The sequence below is a fragment of the Salvelinus fontinalis genome, chromosome 4 (genome assembly GCF_029448725.1).
Source record: "Salvelinus fontinalis isolate EN_2023a chromosome 4, ASM2944872v1, whole genome shotgun sequence".
Classification (NCBI taxonomy): Eukaryota; Metazoa; Chordata; class Actinopteri; order Salmoniformes; family Salmonidae; genus Salvelinus; species Salvelinus fontinalis.
The window spans coordinates 72691553-72712610 of record NC_074668.1 but is presented as its reverse complement, the minus strand read 5'-3'; the positions used below and the strand labels follow the sequence as shown (position 1 = coordinate 72712610).

The 21058-nt window shown below is 44.0% G+C and overlaps 1 protein-coding gene across 1 annotated transcript in view; it reads left to right on the top strand.

Moving 5' to 3' along the window:
- The first annotated feature begins 1469 nt into the window (after positions 1 to 1469).
- The window catches only part of LOC129854354 (chromodomain Y-like protein 2), a 37855-nt gene continuing 18266 nt past the window's right edge, over positions 1470 to 21058 (top strand). The window contains exons 1-3 of the mRNA XM_055921296.1: positions 1470 to 1892; positions 12238 to 12913; positions 18915 to 19132. Coding sequence (XP_055777271.1) covers positions 1869 to 1892; positions 12238 to 12913; positions 18915 to 19132 — 918 coding nt within the window. The 5' untranslated portion in view covers positions 1470 to 1868. The remainder of the gene's footprint in view (positions 1893 to 12237; positions 12914 to 18914; positions 19133 to 21058) is intronic.

Here is a 21058-nt window from a genome sequence, read left to right as displayed (position 1 = left end):
CAAATGGAAAAGGTGACTTATCCTCAGAGGGATCTCATACAGCAAACTGGAATCTACTCAGACTAGACTTCCTCCTCTGTCATTTCCTCATTCCCTTGCTGCCAGAGATGTCCCTAATTTTAAAAGCAAAACGTGTCTGAGGTCAATGTTTTAACATGCCAGTAACATCCCTACAAATCCTTCTCACAAAAATGTTCAGCACTTGTTTCATACTCCAAGAGAGGGTTTGTTATACAGTTATAAATGGTGTTCATACTCCAACATTGAGGAAACTCCTAGGTTTATTTTGCCTGTCATTAAATGGCCAGGGAAAACCCATGATTCAGAATGAGGCTGTATGAACTGCAGTAGGAGAGAGAGACGCAGACAGTGGAGAGTAAATGGGGTCACAGGAAGATCCACAAGCCCTAATTTCCCATCAACCGTGCTGCTGTGTTGGCTTAGAGGCCGTTGTTGGGGGTGGGGTTGAAGGGTGTGGTTTGTTGTCAGCCACACACACACACACACACACACACACACACACACACACACACACACACACACACACACACACACACACACACACACACACACACACACAGCCTTACTGGAACACAAACAACCCCTACTGTATGTCTCTGTGGAGATAAACCAAATATCTCTAAATATCTGGTGAGTAGGGGCTAAATGTGTGTTGAGCATTTAAGAGTTTAATATGAAAGCAAACCACAGCCAATTAAAGGGGTATCACATGACTATAATATGTAGAGCAATAAAATCTAAATTATCTATCTATTTCCCTCATACACTTTCCACTAAACTGTAAACTGTCAATAATTGCCGATGTGACATACACAACTGTTTAAAGTACCATACTGTTGCTTATCACTGTCTTCGGTCTTCTTTGCATTGCATTATGGCTATTGCCCATTTGTCAAGTCAAGGCTGGGCAACCCTGGATGTGGAATGCAACAGGTTCTGAAGGATTATGTTTTAAAATGTAAATAAACAAATGTGAGTCCACACTATGTCAGTATTGAAAAAGCAGTGATAATCGTATTCTTAATGAAATGAATAACCAGTTGAGTTTAGGCACCAACTAAAACACGAAGGCATTCAGAGGAGCACGCCTATTTTATTAAGCATTTCATTTACACCTGGTGAGTAAATGTAACCCATTCATTATTGGAAAAGTAGGCCTATCTCATTTAGGGTAAATACATGTTAACAACCATGTTATTACATGGACAACAGTCATTGCAGTGAGTGTCAGGGTCCTCGTGTCATTTTAACATTTAATGTGAAAAAATTGCAGTAAAATGGAAGAAGGCAATATGTTTACTATAATGTGCAATGACAGTTCTTTAATAAAATGTACTACATTGCATACATCCCAATAACACATGTGCTAAGTGAAATTGATTCTAAAACCAATTAGTTCTTCAAATGATCGTCTCAATTCAACTGGACAGACAGGAAAGCAAATTGGACTCATTTGGTGTCCCTCAACGGAAGACGTCTTTCATCAGCCATTTGGTTCATGGAGATTGGGCTACCTCTACAGCGCAGACAGCGCAGGGGACTGGAGCACATTTCACACATGATTACGTTCATACGTTGACTAATTTCGGTCATCCACTCCGCACTGAATAAACAGCACCGCCCCAATCTCCCCTTGGTTGTTTGTTTTAAGTGAAGAGCGATCCATCGCAGAGCGCCGGGCTCGATTGACACTGTCTGATGATCTGCTACTGCGGCTGGCTCAGAATAACAAGGCTGCTCGCTAATACCTGTGTATCGGGGCTTTCACCAAAACACCGAGCGAATAGGATCCAAAAAAGCCAACAAGGCAAGCAAGAACGCCGCGCCGCCGAAGTCCGCACCACAGGATGGCTTCGGGAGACCTTTACGAGGTACTGTGAAACCATGTCTAAGCGACATACTCTGTAGTATTGACGAATACTGGAATTAGGAAGTAAGGGGAGGTCCTCGTTTATGGTGAAAAAACGAAGTCCTAAACCCTTTAACAGGCGTAACTAACCAACCCTCTCGAGAAGATGAGGCTCGTCTTTTTTTCGATGTGCCTCGGCGACTTTTGTATCGGGTGAATTGTATAGAGTTGTGAGTGTTCGAGTAAGCGATAAGATCATAAAATATAAACTCCCTATCGGTCGCGCTTGTTGAAAGTCATGATAAAGTGACAAGAGCACTAAACGTACACGTTAAATTGCTCCAGACTGGTGTTGGTTAGGAAGGTGCGCATGCCAGAGGATAGGCAATGTATTATTAGCCTAGCAAACATTTAGTGGAGGTGACAACAATGTAGTGGAGAAGCTTCGATGGAGTTATTGTGGTTTAACTAGATGATGCATGTGTCATGCCAGAATGTGCGCCTCAACAATTCCGGGGCGAAAAGTTTGCTACATGTTGGGTGATGGATGGATGGAATAGCCTAGAAGGTCTCGATGATTACGCGCACATCCCACTGGGCACATACGTCAGTTCAACGTCTAGTTTTGATTTAGGCCTAGATTTGGTTGAGTTTTCAACCAACGTGAATTCAACGTAAAATCATTGACATGGTGCATTTTTTTTGTTGGATTTAGGTTAAAAGTTGGGTGAATAAAGATGCCCTTATGTTGATTACTTTTTGCAAATCCAGTTTTCCACGTTGATTCAACGTCATCACATTGCTTTTCGGGGGTGGAAATTATGTGGAAACAACGTTGATTCAACCAATTTTGGCCCAATGGGGGTGGCATAACTTTTATGGTGATAGATTGACCAAGATGTTGGCAGCAATAAATACAGTCTTCCATGCTTTTATTGTGCTTATTGTAGGCCTATTGTTGTCAATGTTGCTGACTCCAACTCTTCTTTATTGGAGGAGTGGTGTCATGCGACCTTGTTTCAGTTTCTTTTCACCATGGCCTATACCAGTGGCACTACAAGGTCATCAACTAGTTGGATTGCCTGGTCATCACCAGATAGGTAAATAAGTTGCCTTGCACTTGACCTATTGTGTGGCATGTCACCATCAACTGTTGACCAGGTTGACATTAGTGCTTGTTCTCAGCTGTGAGCTATTTCCTGCGGTTTGTTGTCATAACTAAAATGTGTGCTTTCCTCTGATTTATTGGCTAGGAATTCTCTGTGACATTGTTTCACTATTGCTTTGAGAAATGGTTTAGTCAGTTGAAATGGCTTCTGAAATTATCCCCGTCTGACTGTTTTCCTTAGGCTGTAGTGATTTATTATAATTCTTATTCATTACATTTACATTTGAGTCATTTAGCAGACGCTCTTATCCAGAGCGACTTACAGGAGTGAGTGCATACATTTTCATACTGACCCCCCTTGGGAATCGAACCCACAACCCTGGTGTAGCAACCGCCATGCTCTACCAACTGAGCCATTAGTAATAACAAGTCATTTTTAGTCATTAGGAATAACATTGTCATAAGGCCTACATTTCCTGTGTTTGCTGACATAGTTGGAAAATGTGCATGTCCACTTTCCACCAATTACTCCTCTTCAGGTGTTTAAATCCATATTCATTTTAATCGTTGCACCGTAAACAGTTGACCTTAAAAAACAATGCAGTAATGAGAAATGCACTTAAATGATGGGAGGTCTGTTGCTCTGTATAACCTAACAAGCCCAGGTCACATTTCATATGGCATATTAATTGGCTACAATGTAGATGTGCAATTTCTTACTGTCAAAATGGTGGCGATCACTTATTGAAATTGACAGGTAGCACATGTTCCTTCTGGAAGTGCCTTTTTTGCACATAGATCTGTGTATTCCAGTAAGCGAGGTAAACTGGTTCAATCACATGTGGTAATACAAGTATGAGAGGAAGACTTCACTATCAATAGTGTCCCTCTGTATGACTCATGAATTGGATTCAGGAAATGTAGGCCTGTAAGTGTGTTACACATGAAGGTGTGTTTAGGCTACCTAACAAACTGTAGGACTATGATACACTTCCTTTAGAAGAATTAAGAAGCTATGATGTGCCGAAGAGGAATTTGAACTGTAGTTTTTATTTTCCAATTAGGAACTACAACATCTAGGCCTGTACACCCAGTTAAATGCCATGCAAGTTGAATCAAAATGATCTGAATCAGATTTGAAACATTGAAGAGCTCAGAATTATTGATATTTCAAGATCATGTCTCAACTTAATTTCACAAAGTTTTCAGAGGAATATCTTTGAAATATAATAGGCCTATGATTGTACAATTATGCTACTTTCTTATGCACCATCACTCAAACATTAATCTCTCTGTTTCTCTCTCTCTGCTTCTCTTTCTGCTTCTCTCTGTCCACACACACTCTCTCGCTCTCACACACACACACACTCATTTTATGTTCTCCCTCTCCATATCTCATATTGATTGAGATGGTCTGGTCTATTCAAATGGCCACCTACACTAGATGCTCCAATGTCTCAGAACACCTGCAGTTCTGCTAAATCCTCTGCTGTGTGACTGAGCAGCAGCAATCCTATGGATTAGCAATAGATAGGCTATATTTAGGAGTTTGTGTTATGTTATCAAGAAATGCATGATATGATGTAGGGAAATATGAATATTCTGTTATAGAAATAAATCACATTTGTACGCCTCCAGAAAATGTCATAAAAGTGGTCATGGAGTGAGCTAAATTAGAACCTTTTGATTAGTCAACAAGTGATATAAATATTGTTCAACTTGATGAGCTGTCAAGGTGCAGCTGAAATAATCATCAGTTCATTATTCTCTTCATTTAAAATTCATAAAGTAATCAAGTTGTTAACCATCAACATGCAGCCTTTATCAGCACAATTGAAAGACACAACACATGACCACAAGTTCTTGTTCAAAACAAACGTAGTTGTAACTGGCCATTGGGAGCGGTGGAGAGAGACTGGAGGAAACGGGTTGGCCTCGCAGGGGGGAAACATGAGGGCAATAAACTATGCATTGCATGGGAGATATACAGCACTTAATGGGTCGCCAAATACACTGAAGCTGTCTCAGAGACAGTATACTCACAATGTGTTCTTTGAGTCTTCAAGCCCATTGCTTAATTTGAGATTTGGCTTCTTTCATGAATTCGGTGTTCACCAACAAACATAAATGTCAATTTAATTGTAGGACTAAATTAACCCCTATGACAACCTTTAAACTGCAGGACTCATCCCTGGAAGACCTCAGTGTGTTCCTGCTAGACCTAGGCTCTGGGTACTGTGAACAGGATGCTCAGGACAGGCATCTCCCCCTCCACTGATTCCCTGCCAGCTCATAGTCATGTATTGTGTGTGTTGTTGAACCCCTCTCCAACTCACTCCCCTTGTCTGTTTTACTAACCTGAGGAAGGAGAGTGTTTTCTCTCTCTGAAGTCGGCTTTGATCTGGTTTGTGTGACAGTGCGCGGGGCGGTGAGCATCATAATCGTCTCTTCATGACATCCCTGCTGCTCGCCCATCTTAGGTTGTTTAGTTATACTAATGTGCACAGCACCTTGGGTGGCAGGAGCATTTGTCACTGCTGGAGCTCAACAGCTCCACATCCACACCTAAAGCCTTTAACATTAAACATTCTCCTGATAGACTAGTTGGAATGCAGAGGGAATAGAGGAGGTGTGTGTGTGTATTTATTTTTTGTTTCTCGTGTTTATGTCCACTTGTCTGCAAATGTGCACGTAATCAGTGTTTCTTGGCTTGTGACTCCTATTGAATAGTTGGTGAACAGGCATACAGAAATAATCCATTTGGAAGTAAGAACCCAACAGGGTGACATGTCAGGTCCGGCCACTAACAATGGCCCTTATGTCAGAGTGAGAAAGAGGATGTTACGGTCTCATTACACCAGCCCAACGGTGTGTGTGTCTGTGTATATGCATGCACGGGTGTGTGTGTGTGTGTGTGTGTGTGTGTGCGCTACTGAGATTGAACGTCTGCCCCCTGCTGATTGTCCCCCTTGGGGGTGGTCATTGTCAGAAGGAGCAGACTGGCCAGGGCCACCATGGTGCTGTAAGAAGCAGCTGGCTCCAGGGAATGAGGTGAAGACTCCACAGCACAAGTCTCTTTAATATATCTCCTCTCTCTGGTAATGAGCAAGCTGGGCACAAACCACCATTCAGGCTCAATATGATACACTGTGTACAGTGCATTTGGAAAGTATTCAGACCCCTTCACTATTTCCACATTTTGTTACGTTACAGCCTAATTCTAAAATGTATTAAATAAATAAAAATCCTCATCAATCGACACACAATTTCCCAGAATGACAAAGCGAAAACAGGTTTAGACATTTTTGCAAATTTATTTAAAAAAATACCTTATTTACATAAGTATTCAGACTCTTTGTTATGAGACTCTAAATTGATCATCCTTCAGATGTTTCTACAACTTGATTGGAGTCCACCTGTGGTAAATTAAATTGATTGGACATGATTTGGAAAGGCACACACCTGTCTATATAATGTCCCACAGTTGACAGTGCATGGCAGAGCAAAAAAACAAGCCATGAAGTCGATGAAATTGTCCGTAGAACTCTGAGACAGAATTGTGTCGAGCCACAGATATGGGGAAGGGTACCAAAAAATGTTCTGTGGCATTGAAGGTACTCAAGAACACAGTGGCCTCCATCATTCTTAAATGGAAGAAGTTTGGAACCACCAAGACTATTTCTAGAACTGTCCTCCTGGTCAAACTGAGCAATCGGGGGAGAAGGGCCTTGGTCAGGGTGGTGACCAAGAACACGATGGCCACTCTGACAGACCTCATCTGTGGAGATGGGAGAACCTTCCAGAAGGACAACCATCTGTGCAGCACCACCAATTAGGCCTTTATGGTAGATTGGCCAGGCAGGAGCCACTCCTCAGTAAAAGGCACATGACAGGAGTTTGCCAAAAGGCACCTAAAGGACTCTCAGACCATGAGAAACAAGATTCTCTGGTCTGATGAAACCAAGATTGAATTCTTTGGCCTGAATGCCAAGTGTCACATATGGAGGAAACCAGGCACAGCTCATCACCTGGCCAATACCATCCCTACGGTGAAGCATGGTGATGGCAGCATCATGCTGTGGGGATGTTTTTCAGTGGCAGGGACTGGGAGACTAGTCAGGATCGAGGGAAAGATGAACTGAGCAAAGTAGAGATATCCTTGCTGAAAACCTGCTCCAGAGCACTCAGGACCTCAGACTGGGGTTCACCTTCCAACAGGACAACGACCCAAAGCACACAGCCAAGACAATGGAGGAGTGGCTTCGGGACAAGTCTCTGAATGTCCTTGAGTGGCCCAGCCAGCGCCCGGACTTGAACCTGATCGAACATCTCTGGAGAGACCTGAAAATAGCTCTGCACAGCTTGAGAGGATCTGCAGAGAAGAATGGGTGACACTCCCCAAATACAGGTGTGCCAAGCTTGTAGCGTCATACCCAATAATCAAGGCTGTAATCGCTGCCATAGGTGCTTCAACAAAGTACCGAGTAAAGGGTCTGAATGCTTATGTAAATGTCATATTTATTTATTTATTTATTTTGTAAATTTGCCAACATTTCAAAAAACCTGTTTTTGCTTTGTCATTATGGGGTATGGTGTGTAGATTGGGGGGTGTTTAATCCATTTTAAGCTGTAATGTAACAAATTGTGGAAAAAGTGGGGTCTGAATACTTTCTGAATGCACTGTAACTGTTATACACAGGCCAGCATAGTATCAATGTGGAGCGGCTCTGTATTTATATGTACCTGTTGCTCATCCCATCACTGTCTGGTAATGGGCAGATGGCCATTTGGGCTCAGTGTCCTACTATGTGTTAATGGGCTTGCTGGGAGGCAAACGGCCATTCCGGCTTTCTGTGTGTGTGTGTTACACAGATGTGTATGTCGTGTTGAGCTCTGCTCGCTCTCTCCTGTGGGAGTAAATTACTACTTTTTGTTACTCCTTTTTTCTTTTAAAAAGGCATTTCATTACACTCTCCTCTATATACACACACACACACACACACACACTGCCCCTCCCACCTTCGATGCGAGGGCTAAGTCAAGCTCCATTGAAGTCATGTGGGAAGGAGGATGTTTTCTAAAGGAAAGGAGAAAAGCATTTGAACTGGAGGCAGGCAGCTACATAGCTAGTTGGGAGGGTAAAGTATAGTAGCCAGACTGATGTCTGCATGCTCCTTTGTGTGGGAGTCTGCTTGTCTTCCCACAGCATGTCATCCGCAGCATTGTGTATGAGACCACTAAACACCAAGGAAATGCTGGGGCTAAATGGCAGGGCACTTCCATCTGGTACAAGGTCAACTGCTGAAGAAAAACAACTCTTGGCAAGATGTGAGGTTGTGTGATGAATGGAGGACTGGATCAAGAAATGGATTGCAGTATAAAACAGACTCTGTTCTCTATAAAACGCCCCCTTTCCAAAACTAATTTGGTTTCTATCTTTGTTGTACTGTCAGAGAACAACCTAGGTCAACAGTTCACGTTAGTAGCTGACAATCAGTGTACTGTATATTCATTTGCAAACTAAGAGCCCATCACAGATTATTGAAAGAGGAGATCATAGATATCGAGTTGTCTAATAACACACTTGAATTCTACAGTGTGTGGCTTCCTAAATGTGATAATAAAGATTGAATGAGCCTATTATTGCTTTTCTGCAGCATGTAATGATGGTTATTGGAATAAAGCATGAATGGCAACAGAGAACGTCAGTGAGGTCCCTGAAGCATCACGGTCTGCTGCTAGTTTCTCCAGTGCCATTATCAACTGCTTCCATGAGAACAGGAGATCTAGGGGGAAGGTCCCTCCTGAGATGAGGGTGGAGGGCGTGAGAGAGCTGCTGTCAACCAATTAGGCTTGTTTCTGTCTGCTTGGTCTCTGGGGGAGGACATGCAACAGGCAAACAGGAGAACACCTGTACTACACGCACATCTATACACACATGAACATACTCCGAAAACAGAATGTTATACAGAATAATATAGACCACTGAAAGGGTCATGACCCATGACCCAGAGAACATAACCTTTATTATGCATCCGGGTGTCTGTGTGTAGAATGGAGAAAGCTCCCCCTTGACTATTTGTATTCTGTGGTCATTCATAATGGCTCTGTCAAATGTCATGTTCAACCTGTGTGTGTGTGTGTGTGTGACCATGAATATCCACAGTCATATTTAAGGGTTCTCCATGATAGCAGCCTACATGTCAGCCTATGGGTTCTTATCTCCTTCCCGCAGTGGGTCCTACTGTATCTGCAACCAGCAAGACGTTACAAATGTACTTTTAGGAATCAACTATCCCCGGAAGCCGAGAGACATACACTACATGACACCACTACAAAAGTATGTGGACACCTGCTTGTTGGACATCTCATTCCAGAATCATGGGCATTTACATGGGAGTTGGTCCCTCCTTTGCTGCTATATCAGCCTCCACTCTTCTGGGAAGGCTTTCCACTAGATGTTGGAACATTGCTGCAGGGAGGGACTTGCTTCCATTCAGCCACGAGCATTAGTGAGGTCGGTTACAGATGTTGGGAGATTAGGCCTGACTCGCAGTCGGCGTTTCAATTCATCCCAAATGTGTTCAATGGGGTTGAGGCCAGGGCTCTGTGCAGGCCAGTCAAGTTATTCCACACTGATCTCGAGAAATCATTTCTGTATGGACCTCGCTTTGTACACGTGGGCATTGTCATGCTGAAACAGGAAAGGGCCTTCCCCAAACTGTTGCCACAAAGTTAGAGGCAAATAATTGTCTAGAATGCCATTGTATGCTGTAGCGTTAAGATTTCCCTTCACTGGAACTAAGGGGCCTAGCCCGAACCATAAAAAACAACCCTAGTCCATTATTCCTCCTCCACCAAACTTTACAGTTGGCACTATGCATTGGGGCATATTCTCCTGGCATCCGCCAAACCCAGATTAATCCGTCAGACTGCCAGATGGTGAAGTGTTATTCATCACTCCGGAGAACTAGTTTCCACTGCCCCAGAGTCCAATAGCGGCAATCTTTACACCACTCCAGCCGAGACTTGGCATTGCGCATGGTGATCTTAGGCTTGTGTACGGCTGCTCGGCCATGGAAACCCATTTCATGAAGCTCCCAACGAACAGTTCTTGTGCTGACGTTGGTTCCAGAGGCAGTTTGGAACTCTGTAGTGAGTGTTGCCACTGAGGACAGACAATTTTTGCGAGCTGTGCGCTCCAGCACTCGCCAGTCCTGTTCTGTGAGCTTGTGTGGCCTACCACTTCACGGCTGAGCCGTTGTTGCTCTTAAACATTTTCCCTTCACAATAACAGCACTTACAGTTGACCGGGGCAGCTCTAGCAGGGCAGAAATTTGACAAACTGACTTGTTGGGAAAGGTGGCATGCTATGACGGTGCCACATTGAAAGTCACTGAGCTCTTCAGCAAGGCCATTCTTCTGCCAATGTTTGTCTATGCAGATTGCATGGCTGTGTTCTAGATTGTATACACCTGTCAACAACGGGTGTGGCTGAAATAGCCAAATCCACTCATTTGAAGATGTGTCCGCATACATTTGCATATGTCTAAGTAATTCATGAAGTTATCTGTGCTAGAATAGTCTGAGATGTTAAGTTTTACTCTAATTTTGAATGGAGATGAGATATGCTGCCCTGAAGTTCCCAGCTCTCTGGAGTTGGTACTATTGGCCGGCTTGAGTAGTGTCAACATAGAGTTGAGGAAGAAGAAGTGCTTGTGTCTGTAGCTTATACTGTAAGTGTCTATATGTCAAAACCAAATTATTTGGTCAGCTTTGAAACAGATTCTTCCCCTTCAGAGATCCTTCTGTTTAGTCAGGTGTGTGTGTGTGTGTGTGTGTGTGTGTGTGTGTGTGTGTGTGTGTGTGTGTGTGTGTGTGTGTGTGTGTGTGTGTGTGTGTGTGTGTGTGTGTGTGTGTGTGTGTGTGTGTGTGTGTGTGTGTGTGTGTGTGTGTGTGTGTGTGTGTGTGTACACTATTCCACTGACTTCTCCTCTTTATCAGTACATTTGTGTTCCTCTGCCAGTCCTTCTGTGTTGGAGCCAGGATTAATTGCTTCTATTGTTGGTCTTTCTGTTTGTGTGTGTGCTGTTCTTATTGAGTCTGTCTGTGTCAGTCTACACTTTAAGGTTTGTGATTTGTATTATTTGTGTATTCCAGATATAGTCGCTGAACATTGAACGCTTCCTCGTTGGTAATGGACTTGTTCAGTGCTGCCAAACATTGTCTCCATCATTACCAGCTCTCCTGAGTCTAGTTATTGTGCATTTGAGAATATGTCAAAAACACCCTGCCTGTCTGTTACACAATGGACAAACTAGACTGTAGTGTAGGCACTATAATCACCCATTTCATGTTTCTAAAACAATGAAATCTCTCAAGTGAATGAGAAAGTACCCATTGCTTTCAGACAGCAGTTTGGCGTCACGCTTCTCACTTGTCTATAGGCACGACATGGCTTTCACCTTAAAGTGATTATTAAATAGTTTGACAACCCTGTTTGTAAGCTTTCAAATGATATCAAACCCAACTGTTTATCTTTTTTCAGTGATGAAACATGGATGTCTCATGGTAGGGTGGGTATGCAAAAGGGGTCAACTTTAAGCACCTTTATCTCCTGAATGTTTTGGCAATTATGTCAAGCAAGTCACTTTCTGACCACTTTTACCATGGGCAAACATGCATGGGAGGTTTCGTTCAAATCCAAAGTGGGGTAGTCAGAAAGTGATTGAATCCATATAGAACTACCCGAATGCCAAAATACTCAGTCTGTCAGCTCCACATTTGACATTATTGAAGTTACAAACTTGAAATGTACCACTCTGACTTGCTGATCAATCCTCTATCATCATCCACAGAACAGATATCTGGTTCATCTGTATGGTGTGATCACAGTGCTGCTCCCATTGTTCCTCTCCTACATCTCCCATAACCGCTCTCTCTAACGCATGGTGAGAGCTTGCCTATCAGCACAGCAATTCCAGAACAGAATCACTGGTTATGCTAACATTAAAGAGGAGAGATTCAAAGTGGAGCTCTAACCTGGTCAGATTTGATTTACATCCCTATTACACATGCTTACTAGAGAATGTCATGGTGACAGGTGGTATTTTTTAATCTGATTTGAAATCATTACAAATGGTATCGTGTGCAAATGTATGGATGAATCGCCAAGAAACTGATAGGTATTTATTAGGTAAGGATAATGTCATTGAATTGTGATCATGTCTGACTCTCTTTCTTGATTTTCTCCCTCTAGGTGGAGCGGATCATGGACAAGCGGCGCAACAAGAAGGGCAAGTGGGAGTACCTGATCCGGTGGAAGGGTTACGGCAGCAAGGAGGATACCTGGGAGCCCGAGCACCACCTGCTGCACTGTGAGGAGTTCATCGACGGCCTGCATCTGCACACCCAACACAAACGACCCAAACCCCCCAAGCTGCTCCCCGGGACGGCAGGGGGACCATGGAGGCCGGGAGGGCCCCCAGGGGGGGTTGGACCACACCTCCTATCCGCCCGTCCTCCCGCCCCAGACACCCCGAGAGCACGAGCAGAGGCACGTAAGAAGAAAAGGACTAGTGTTAGTCCAGGGGCCGGGGTTAATCCAGAGGCAGGAGTAAGGGAGGGAATGGGTTTGGGGGTTGGTACTGGAGCTTCTCAGAAGCAGAAGAAGGTGAGCGGAGGAGGAGCTGGAGGAGGAGGGGGGGGGAAGCATGTCTCTCCACACAGGATGACCAAAGCTATGCCGTACAAGGCTCCTCCGGGGGGACTGCAGTTTGTGCCCCCGGTAAGGGCCCCTCATAACGGACTACAGAATGGAGAGATGGACCCTGTCCTGTACCGGGCAGCAGCCGGGACACACCGACTGACCCATGACACGGAGAGGGTGATGGGGGGCATGGAAACCTCCGGGACACCGCTGGTCAATGAACTAGGTAAGTGACGCACTCTGGATGGTGTATATATACCTTTATTATAGATAGTTGGACCATGAGTTTGTCCTGGCCAGGAAACATTCGGGCCCCTAGCTATTGATTGAATGAACATGTGCAGAGAACTCTAGGATTGATAGACAGAGGGATAGACGGAACATTTACATCACAGCTTGAGGTGATGCTGGTTTGCTCAGTCAGCTTGCTATCTTGCCAATGTTAGCTTACATAATAGCCCAGTGGAAATGACATTGTTATATTGTTGTTGTCATTTTCGTTTTCACTCAATTCCGATTCAATGTAGTTTTGTTCTCTATTGAATTACAGTGATTCCAGCGGGATGGGAATATTTTAAATGGAAACGCATTGTATCCTGGACAGTTAGCTACATGCCATAGTGGATTTGGTAAACCAGGTTGTATCTCAGCATTGTACCAGATGTATAAGATGTAGATGAGACAGCCAGAGGATGCCTCCGTAGCCTATAGTTGAATGCATGCTCTGTGAGGTCCTTATGGTTCAGTATTGTACTACTGAGAGTGGTGATAAGGACAGTGAATTTCAGTCCCACAGTCCAAGACTAGCCTCGTTGAGTTAATGATTATATTTATAAAGTCCTTTCCACCTATGTCAGGGTCAAATCACAATGTGTGGGAGCTGTTTGTCATCACATTGATAGTTAGATTCTTCTACATTTATCTGGATAGACTGGCTGTTTGTCATCACATTGATAGTGGTAGTATTTTGCACTCTTATTCTGATTTTGTTTTAGTACAATCTCATACCCAAGCAAATCAGTGCCATGTGGCAAATTTAACACATTACAGCATACTGATGATATACTGAAGGCAGTTAATGGCCACATTACCACAGTGTGTTACACTTTACAACTTGAAACACAATACTATTGTACACCTCATATTTGTGTTAGGTGTGAATCATGTTCTGTAAAGCATTTAATTGTTACTGTTCTCTATTATCACTCAGGATAAGCTGGAGCCCTAGGCCACGGTAGAGCTGTGAAGATGTTGAATAATGTTTGGTTATCTGACTAGAACAAGACATGGAAAGTCACTGCATTTATTTGCGTCAAACTACGAAGAAAAGCCAAAAGCAGGCATGCTTGTATTACCCTTGTAAAAAGCATAAACAATCTGTGTGTTTCCACAGACAATTATTGTTTTCCTATCCAGAATCAGTAGAACCCAGCTGAAAGGCACAGCAATGGGCTCATAAATGTGACCTGTTTCAAGAAGCTAGGCTTATGTCGTACCTCACTACTTCACAGGAGAGGCATTTGAACGTAATTGTTTTATTTTTATAAAAATTTGTTTTTGGGCAGAAATGCCTTCTGGAATATGTGAACGTTCATCTGTCTTAATAACAAACTTGTATGCCATGTGTAAATAGAAATACAATTGTTAAATTACGAGCCTAGTTGGTTTAGCCACGGAAAAAGACAGGAACCTTCCCGCTAGCCATGATTGGCTGAGATAATTGCTGGGCTGGACTTGCCGAGAGATGAGTTTGGATTGGTCTGCCATGTAGCATGCTTCTGTCAATAACAGAAGCCTTCCTACCGCAGATTTTTTGAAAGATTTAACGTTAGCCATGGAGAACTGCAAAAGTGTTCCTAGTGCTCGAAACAACATTGCTTCCCTGAATTTAGCAGGTGCTATTGACAAAGTGGGGAAAAGTTGTGGACTACTTTCTGCACACGGTCAGTGTGAACTGGAGTGACTTGACACAACGCAGGCCAAACAAGTTGTACAAACAAAACAGAAACACGGGACGTCTTATTTAGTCAACTAAAGGGGTTCCAGGCTGCTTTGAAGCATCCATCCATGTTTACGGGTAAGAGTCTAGCTACACTTTCAGATATTATACATTTCTAATTTAGTCAGAAAGTCGTTATCATTGCTAGTTAAAATGTACTGTTACCTAGCAACCGTTAGCTTGCTGGCTCGCTAGCTACTGTTGCGTGTGATCTGTGTAGTAATATTATTTGTATCTCAGAATGCCTTTTGCATTGCTAGTTATAGCCTAATGTTAGCTAAATAGCTAACAATGAACCATCAATCAATCAATCAAGTTTATTTTATATAGCCCTTCGTACATCAGCTAATGTCTCGAAGTGCTGTACAGAGACCCAGCCTAAAACCCCAAACAGCTAGAATGCAGGTGTAGAAGCACGGTGGCTAGGAAAAACTCCCTAGAAAGGCCAAAACCTAGGAAGAAACCTAGAGAGGAACCAGGCTATGAGGGGTGGCCAGTCCTCTTCTGGCTGTGCCGGGTGGAGATTATAACAGAACTATGCCAAGATGTTCAAAAATGTTCATAAGTGACAAGCATGGTCAAATAATAATCATGAATAATATTCAGTTGGCTTTTCATAGCCGATCATTAAGAGTTGAAAAACAACAGGTCTGGGACAGGTGGCAGTTCCATAACCGCAGGCAGAACAGCAGCAAGGCCAGGCGGACTGGGGACAGCAAGGAGCCACCACGCCCGGCAGTCCCGACGTATGGTCCCAGGGCTCAGGTCCTCCGAGAGAAAGAAAGAGAGAAGGAGAAAATTAGAGAGAGCCAAGATTTTCAAAATGTTCATAAATGACAAGCATGGTCAAATAATAATCAGGAATAATATTCAGTTGGCTTTTCATAGCCGATCATTAAGAGTTGAAAACAGCAGGTCTGGGACAGGTAGGGGTTCCGTAACCGCAGGCAGAACCGTTGAAACTGGAATAGCAGCAAGGCCAGGCGGACTGGGGGCAGCAGGGAGTCGTCATGCCCGGTAGTCCTGACGTATGGTCCTAGGGCTCAGGTTCTCAGAGAGAGAAAGAAAGAGAGAACGAGAGAATTAGAGAAAGCATACTTAAATTCACACAGGACACTGGATAAGACAGGAGAAGTACTCCAGGTATAACCAACTGACCCTAGCCCCCCGACACAAACTACTGCAGCATAAATACTGGAGGCTGAGACAGGAGCGGTCAGGAGACACTGTGGCCCCATCCGAAGATACCCCCGGACAGGGCCAAATAGGAAGGATATAACCCCACCCACTTTACCAAAGCACAGCCCCCGCACCACTGGAGGGATATCTTCAACCACCAACTTATAATCCTGAGACAAGGCCGAGTATAGCCAACAAAGATCTCCACCACAGCACAAACCAAGGGGGGGCGCCAACCCAGACAGGAAGATCACGTCAGTAACTCAACCCACTCAAGTGACGCACCCCTCCCAGGGACGGCATGAAAGAGCACCAGTAAGCCAGTGACTCAGCCCCTGTAACAGGGTTAGAGGCAGAGAATCACAGTGGAGAGAGGGGAACCGGCCAGGCAGAGACAGCAAGGGCGGTTCGTTGCTCCAGAGCCTTTCCGTTCACCTTCACACTCCTGGGCCAGACTACACTCAATCATATGACCTACTGAAGAGATGAGTCTTCAGTAAAGACTTAAAGGTTGAGACCGAGTCTGCGTCTCTCACATGGGTAGGCAGACTGTTCCATAAAAATGGAGATCTATAGGAGAAAGCCCTGCCTCCCGCTGTTTGCTTAGAAATTCTAGGGACAATTAGGAGGCCTGCGTCTTGTGACCGTAGCGTACGTATTGGTATGTACGGCAGGACCAACTCGGAAAGATAGGTAGGAGCAAGCCCATGTAACGCTTTATAGGTTAACAGTAAAACCTTGAAATCAGCCCTTGCCTTAACAGGAAGCCAGTGTAGGGAAGCTAGCACTGGAGTAATATGATCAAATTTCTTGGTTCTAGTCAGGATTCTAGCAGCCGTATTTAGCACTAACTGAAGTTTATTTAGTGCTTTATCCGGGTAGCCGGAAAGTAGAGCATTGCAGTAGTCTAACCTAGAAGTAACAAATGCATGGATAAATTTTTCTGCATCATTTTTGGACAGAAAATTTCTGATTTTTGCAATGTTACGTAGATGGAAAAAAGCTGTCCTTGAAACAGTCTTGATATGTTCGTCAAAAGAGAGATCAGGGTCAAGAGTAACGCCGAGGTCCTTCACAGTTTTATTTGAGACGACTTTACAACCATCAAGATGAATTGTCAGATTTAACAGAAAATCGCTTTGTTTCTTGGGACCTAGAACAAGCATCTCTGTTTTGTCCGAGTTTAAAAGTAGAAAGTTTTCAGCCATCCACTTCCTTATGTTGGTTACCTAGTTGGTTAGCTTTAGCTACCTGCAGAAACATACTACAGAATTTCATGCATGGTGGCTAGCTATGACAATCAGTTTGTATTGCTAGTAGTATGGGTTGGGGACTATGATTAATTGTTTACCTAGCTAGCTACATGTCTAAACAAAAGACTCCAATTCACCAGATTACATGACCCATCAAGTTAGGTGTGTCTGGGGGTGAATACGGTCATCTATTGTATTTCATGAGCATGTGTACATGTCTAGACAATAGTGACTCATCCACATATCTAGATGTGGCTGGGGTTATAGCATTTCTTTCACATGACCCATCAATTTAGACAAGTGTGTCTCGGTAAGCATCATCTAATAATTATAACATATTTGTACAACATTTCTATCTGAACACTTTCTATTTTGATATTGCTACTATGGAAATATACAAGTAACCGTTTCACTGTACCATTTACACCTTTTGTATCCTGTCCATGTGACAAAAAAACTTTGATTTTGTTTGATATAGTGTGTGATTACCAGAGACGGTAATGTGAACAACAACATTGCCTGCACCAAAGGCAGATTAGTATATAGGCAAAGGACTACATAGTGTATTGTTACCTGGAGTTTTTCCTTATTGTAAGCTACTACATTCACCACTTTTAGTCTTGAAATCTTTGGTTTACCTTCATAGAAACATTTGCCTCAATATGGTCCCATCGCAACGAGTGTAATAGTTTATTGGTTGGGTGATAACATTGACCTACGATGTCTAATGTCACGAGATGACAGAGGATGACAGAGCCTTGGATTCTAACATCTGGCTGGGGTCTGGGGACTCTGAAAGGCCTACCTACCCCTGAGGGATCAAACCAAGGTTTGGACACGGTTTTCCAGCATTTACGATCTAGCTCTTTTTCCCATGGTCAAATCAGATCATAGAATCCTTGTGCTGAAACATTTGTTGTGATGAAATATATTTGTAGAAATAGAATAAATGATCATTGTAGTTGGTAATGTCTCAATGGGTCAAGTTATGTTTTCCTTGGTCAGTAACTGAATGTTGGTCCGTGTTTGGTCTTCTGTGCTCAGTAACTGTTCTATGTTGACCTGTAAACAAAATCAAAAAGTCACTTTGTGTCTCTCTGAGGATCCTAGTCTTGCATTTGAATGTTGTCACAGCCACAGTTTACCCCAGACTGGGGAATTGGTGTGAATCCATTCGCTGTGCTCATTTGCAGTCATGCCTCTTTCATTGTCTTAGAAACGAATAGAATCCAGATGGGGTCTGATTCAGTAGTTATGATACGTTGACAGGAGCAGCATGCAGAATGAGGATGATGTTTCCTGATGAGAAAAATTGATATAGCCTTCTCACTCTTTCAAGGGAGTATTTTAAGAAAGTGTGAATAGACAACTATTGACATGCAAACAGAACAATATAGTTGATTTTAGTTTTTTTTCTTCGATATCAGTAATGCACATCCCAGCTCTACAGAAGTTAAAATATTATTTGCATGTCTATTGTGTCACAAGCTGAGCTGGCACTTGCAGTACTACTGTGTGCACAAACGCTGTCTCTCAATATGTCTTCCAGTGAAGAGGCTCAAGTACACCCCTTGAGATGCACCATGTCGTTTTCCAGGAAAGTCTCTCTTAAAGTAGGGAACACTGCTCTGACTCCTGATGGATCCTCAGCCCATCATGCACTCTGCCCATCATGCACTCTGCCCATCATGCACTCTGCCCATCATGCACTCTGCCCATCATGCACTCTGCCCATCATGCACTCTGCCCATCATTCACTCTGCCCATCATTCATTCTGCTCCATATGTTCCAACAGGCTCCACACTCTCCAACGGTGAGGTGAATCTGCACAGCTCTGTGAAGAGGAAGCTTGGAGAGGACAAAGGCTACGTGTTCCACAAGCGGCTGAGGTACAACGTGCGGCAGAACGAGACCAACTGTCGATTCCGTGACATTGTCGTCAGGAAGGAGGAGGGCTTCACGCACGTGCTGCTCTCCAGCCAGACGTCTGACAACAACGCACTAACACCAGAGGTAGGGGATACGATACACACACACACACACAACAACAACAACTCACTAACACCAGAGGTAGGGGATACGATACACACACCCACACACAACAACAACAACAACAACGCACTAACACCAGAGGTAGGGGATACGATACACACACACAACAACAACGCACTAACACCAGAGGTAGGGGATACGATACACACACACACACACACACACACACACACACACACACACACACACACACACACACACACACACCACAACAACAACGCATTAACACCAGAGGTAGGGGATACGATACACACACACACACACACACACACACACACACACACACACACACACACACACACACACACACACACACACAACAACAACGCATTAACACCAGAGGTAGGGGATACGATACACACACACACACACACACACACACACACACACACACACACACACACACACACACACACACACACACACACACAACAACAACAACGCACTAACACCAGAGGTAGGGGATACGATACACACAACAACAACAACGCACTAACACCAGAGGTAGGGGATACGATACACACACAAACAACAACGCACTAACACCAGAGGTAGGGGATACGATACACACACACACACACACACACACACACACACACACACACACACACACACACACACACACACACACACACACACACACACACACACACACCACAACAACAACGCATTAACACCAGAGGTAGGGGATACGATACACACACACACACACACACACACACACACACAACAACAACGCACTAACACCAGAGGTAGGGGATACGATACACACACACACACACACACAACGCACTAACACCAGAGGTAGGGGATACGATACACACACACACACACAACAACAACGCACTAACACCAGAGGTAGGGGATACGATACACACACACACACACACACAACGCACTAACACCAGAGGTAGGGGATACGATACACACACACACACACAACAACAACGCACTAACACCAGAGGTAGGGGATACGATACACACACACACACACACACACAACGCACTAACACCAGAGGTAGGGGATACGATACACACACACACACACACAACGCACTAACACCAGAGGTAGGGGATACGATACACACACACACACACACACACACACACACACACACACACACACACACACACACAACAACAACGCACTAACACCAGAGGTAGGGGATACGATACACACACACACACACACACACACACACCACAACAACAACGCACTAACACCAGAGGTAGGGGATACGATACACACACACACACACACACACACACACACACACACACGCGCACACACACACACACACACACACACACACACACACACACAACAACAACAACGCACTAACACCAGAGGTAGGGGATACGATACACACACACACACACACACACACACACACACACACAACAACAACAACGCACTAACACCAGAGGTAGGGGATACGATACACACACCCACACACACAACAACAACGCACTAACACCAGAGGTAGGGGATACGATACACACACACACACACACACACACACACACACACACACACACACACACACACACACACACACACACCACAACAACAACAACAACAACAACGCACTAACACCAGAGGTAGGGGATACGATACACACACACACACACACACACACACACCACAACAACAACGCACTAACACCAGAGGTAGGGGATACGATACACACACACACACACACCACAACAACAACGCACTAACACCAGAGGTAGGGGATACGATACACACACACACACACACACACACACACACACACACCACAACAACAACGCACTAACACCAGAGGTAGGGGATACGATACACACACACACACACACACACACACACACACACACACACACCACAACAACAACGCACTAACACCA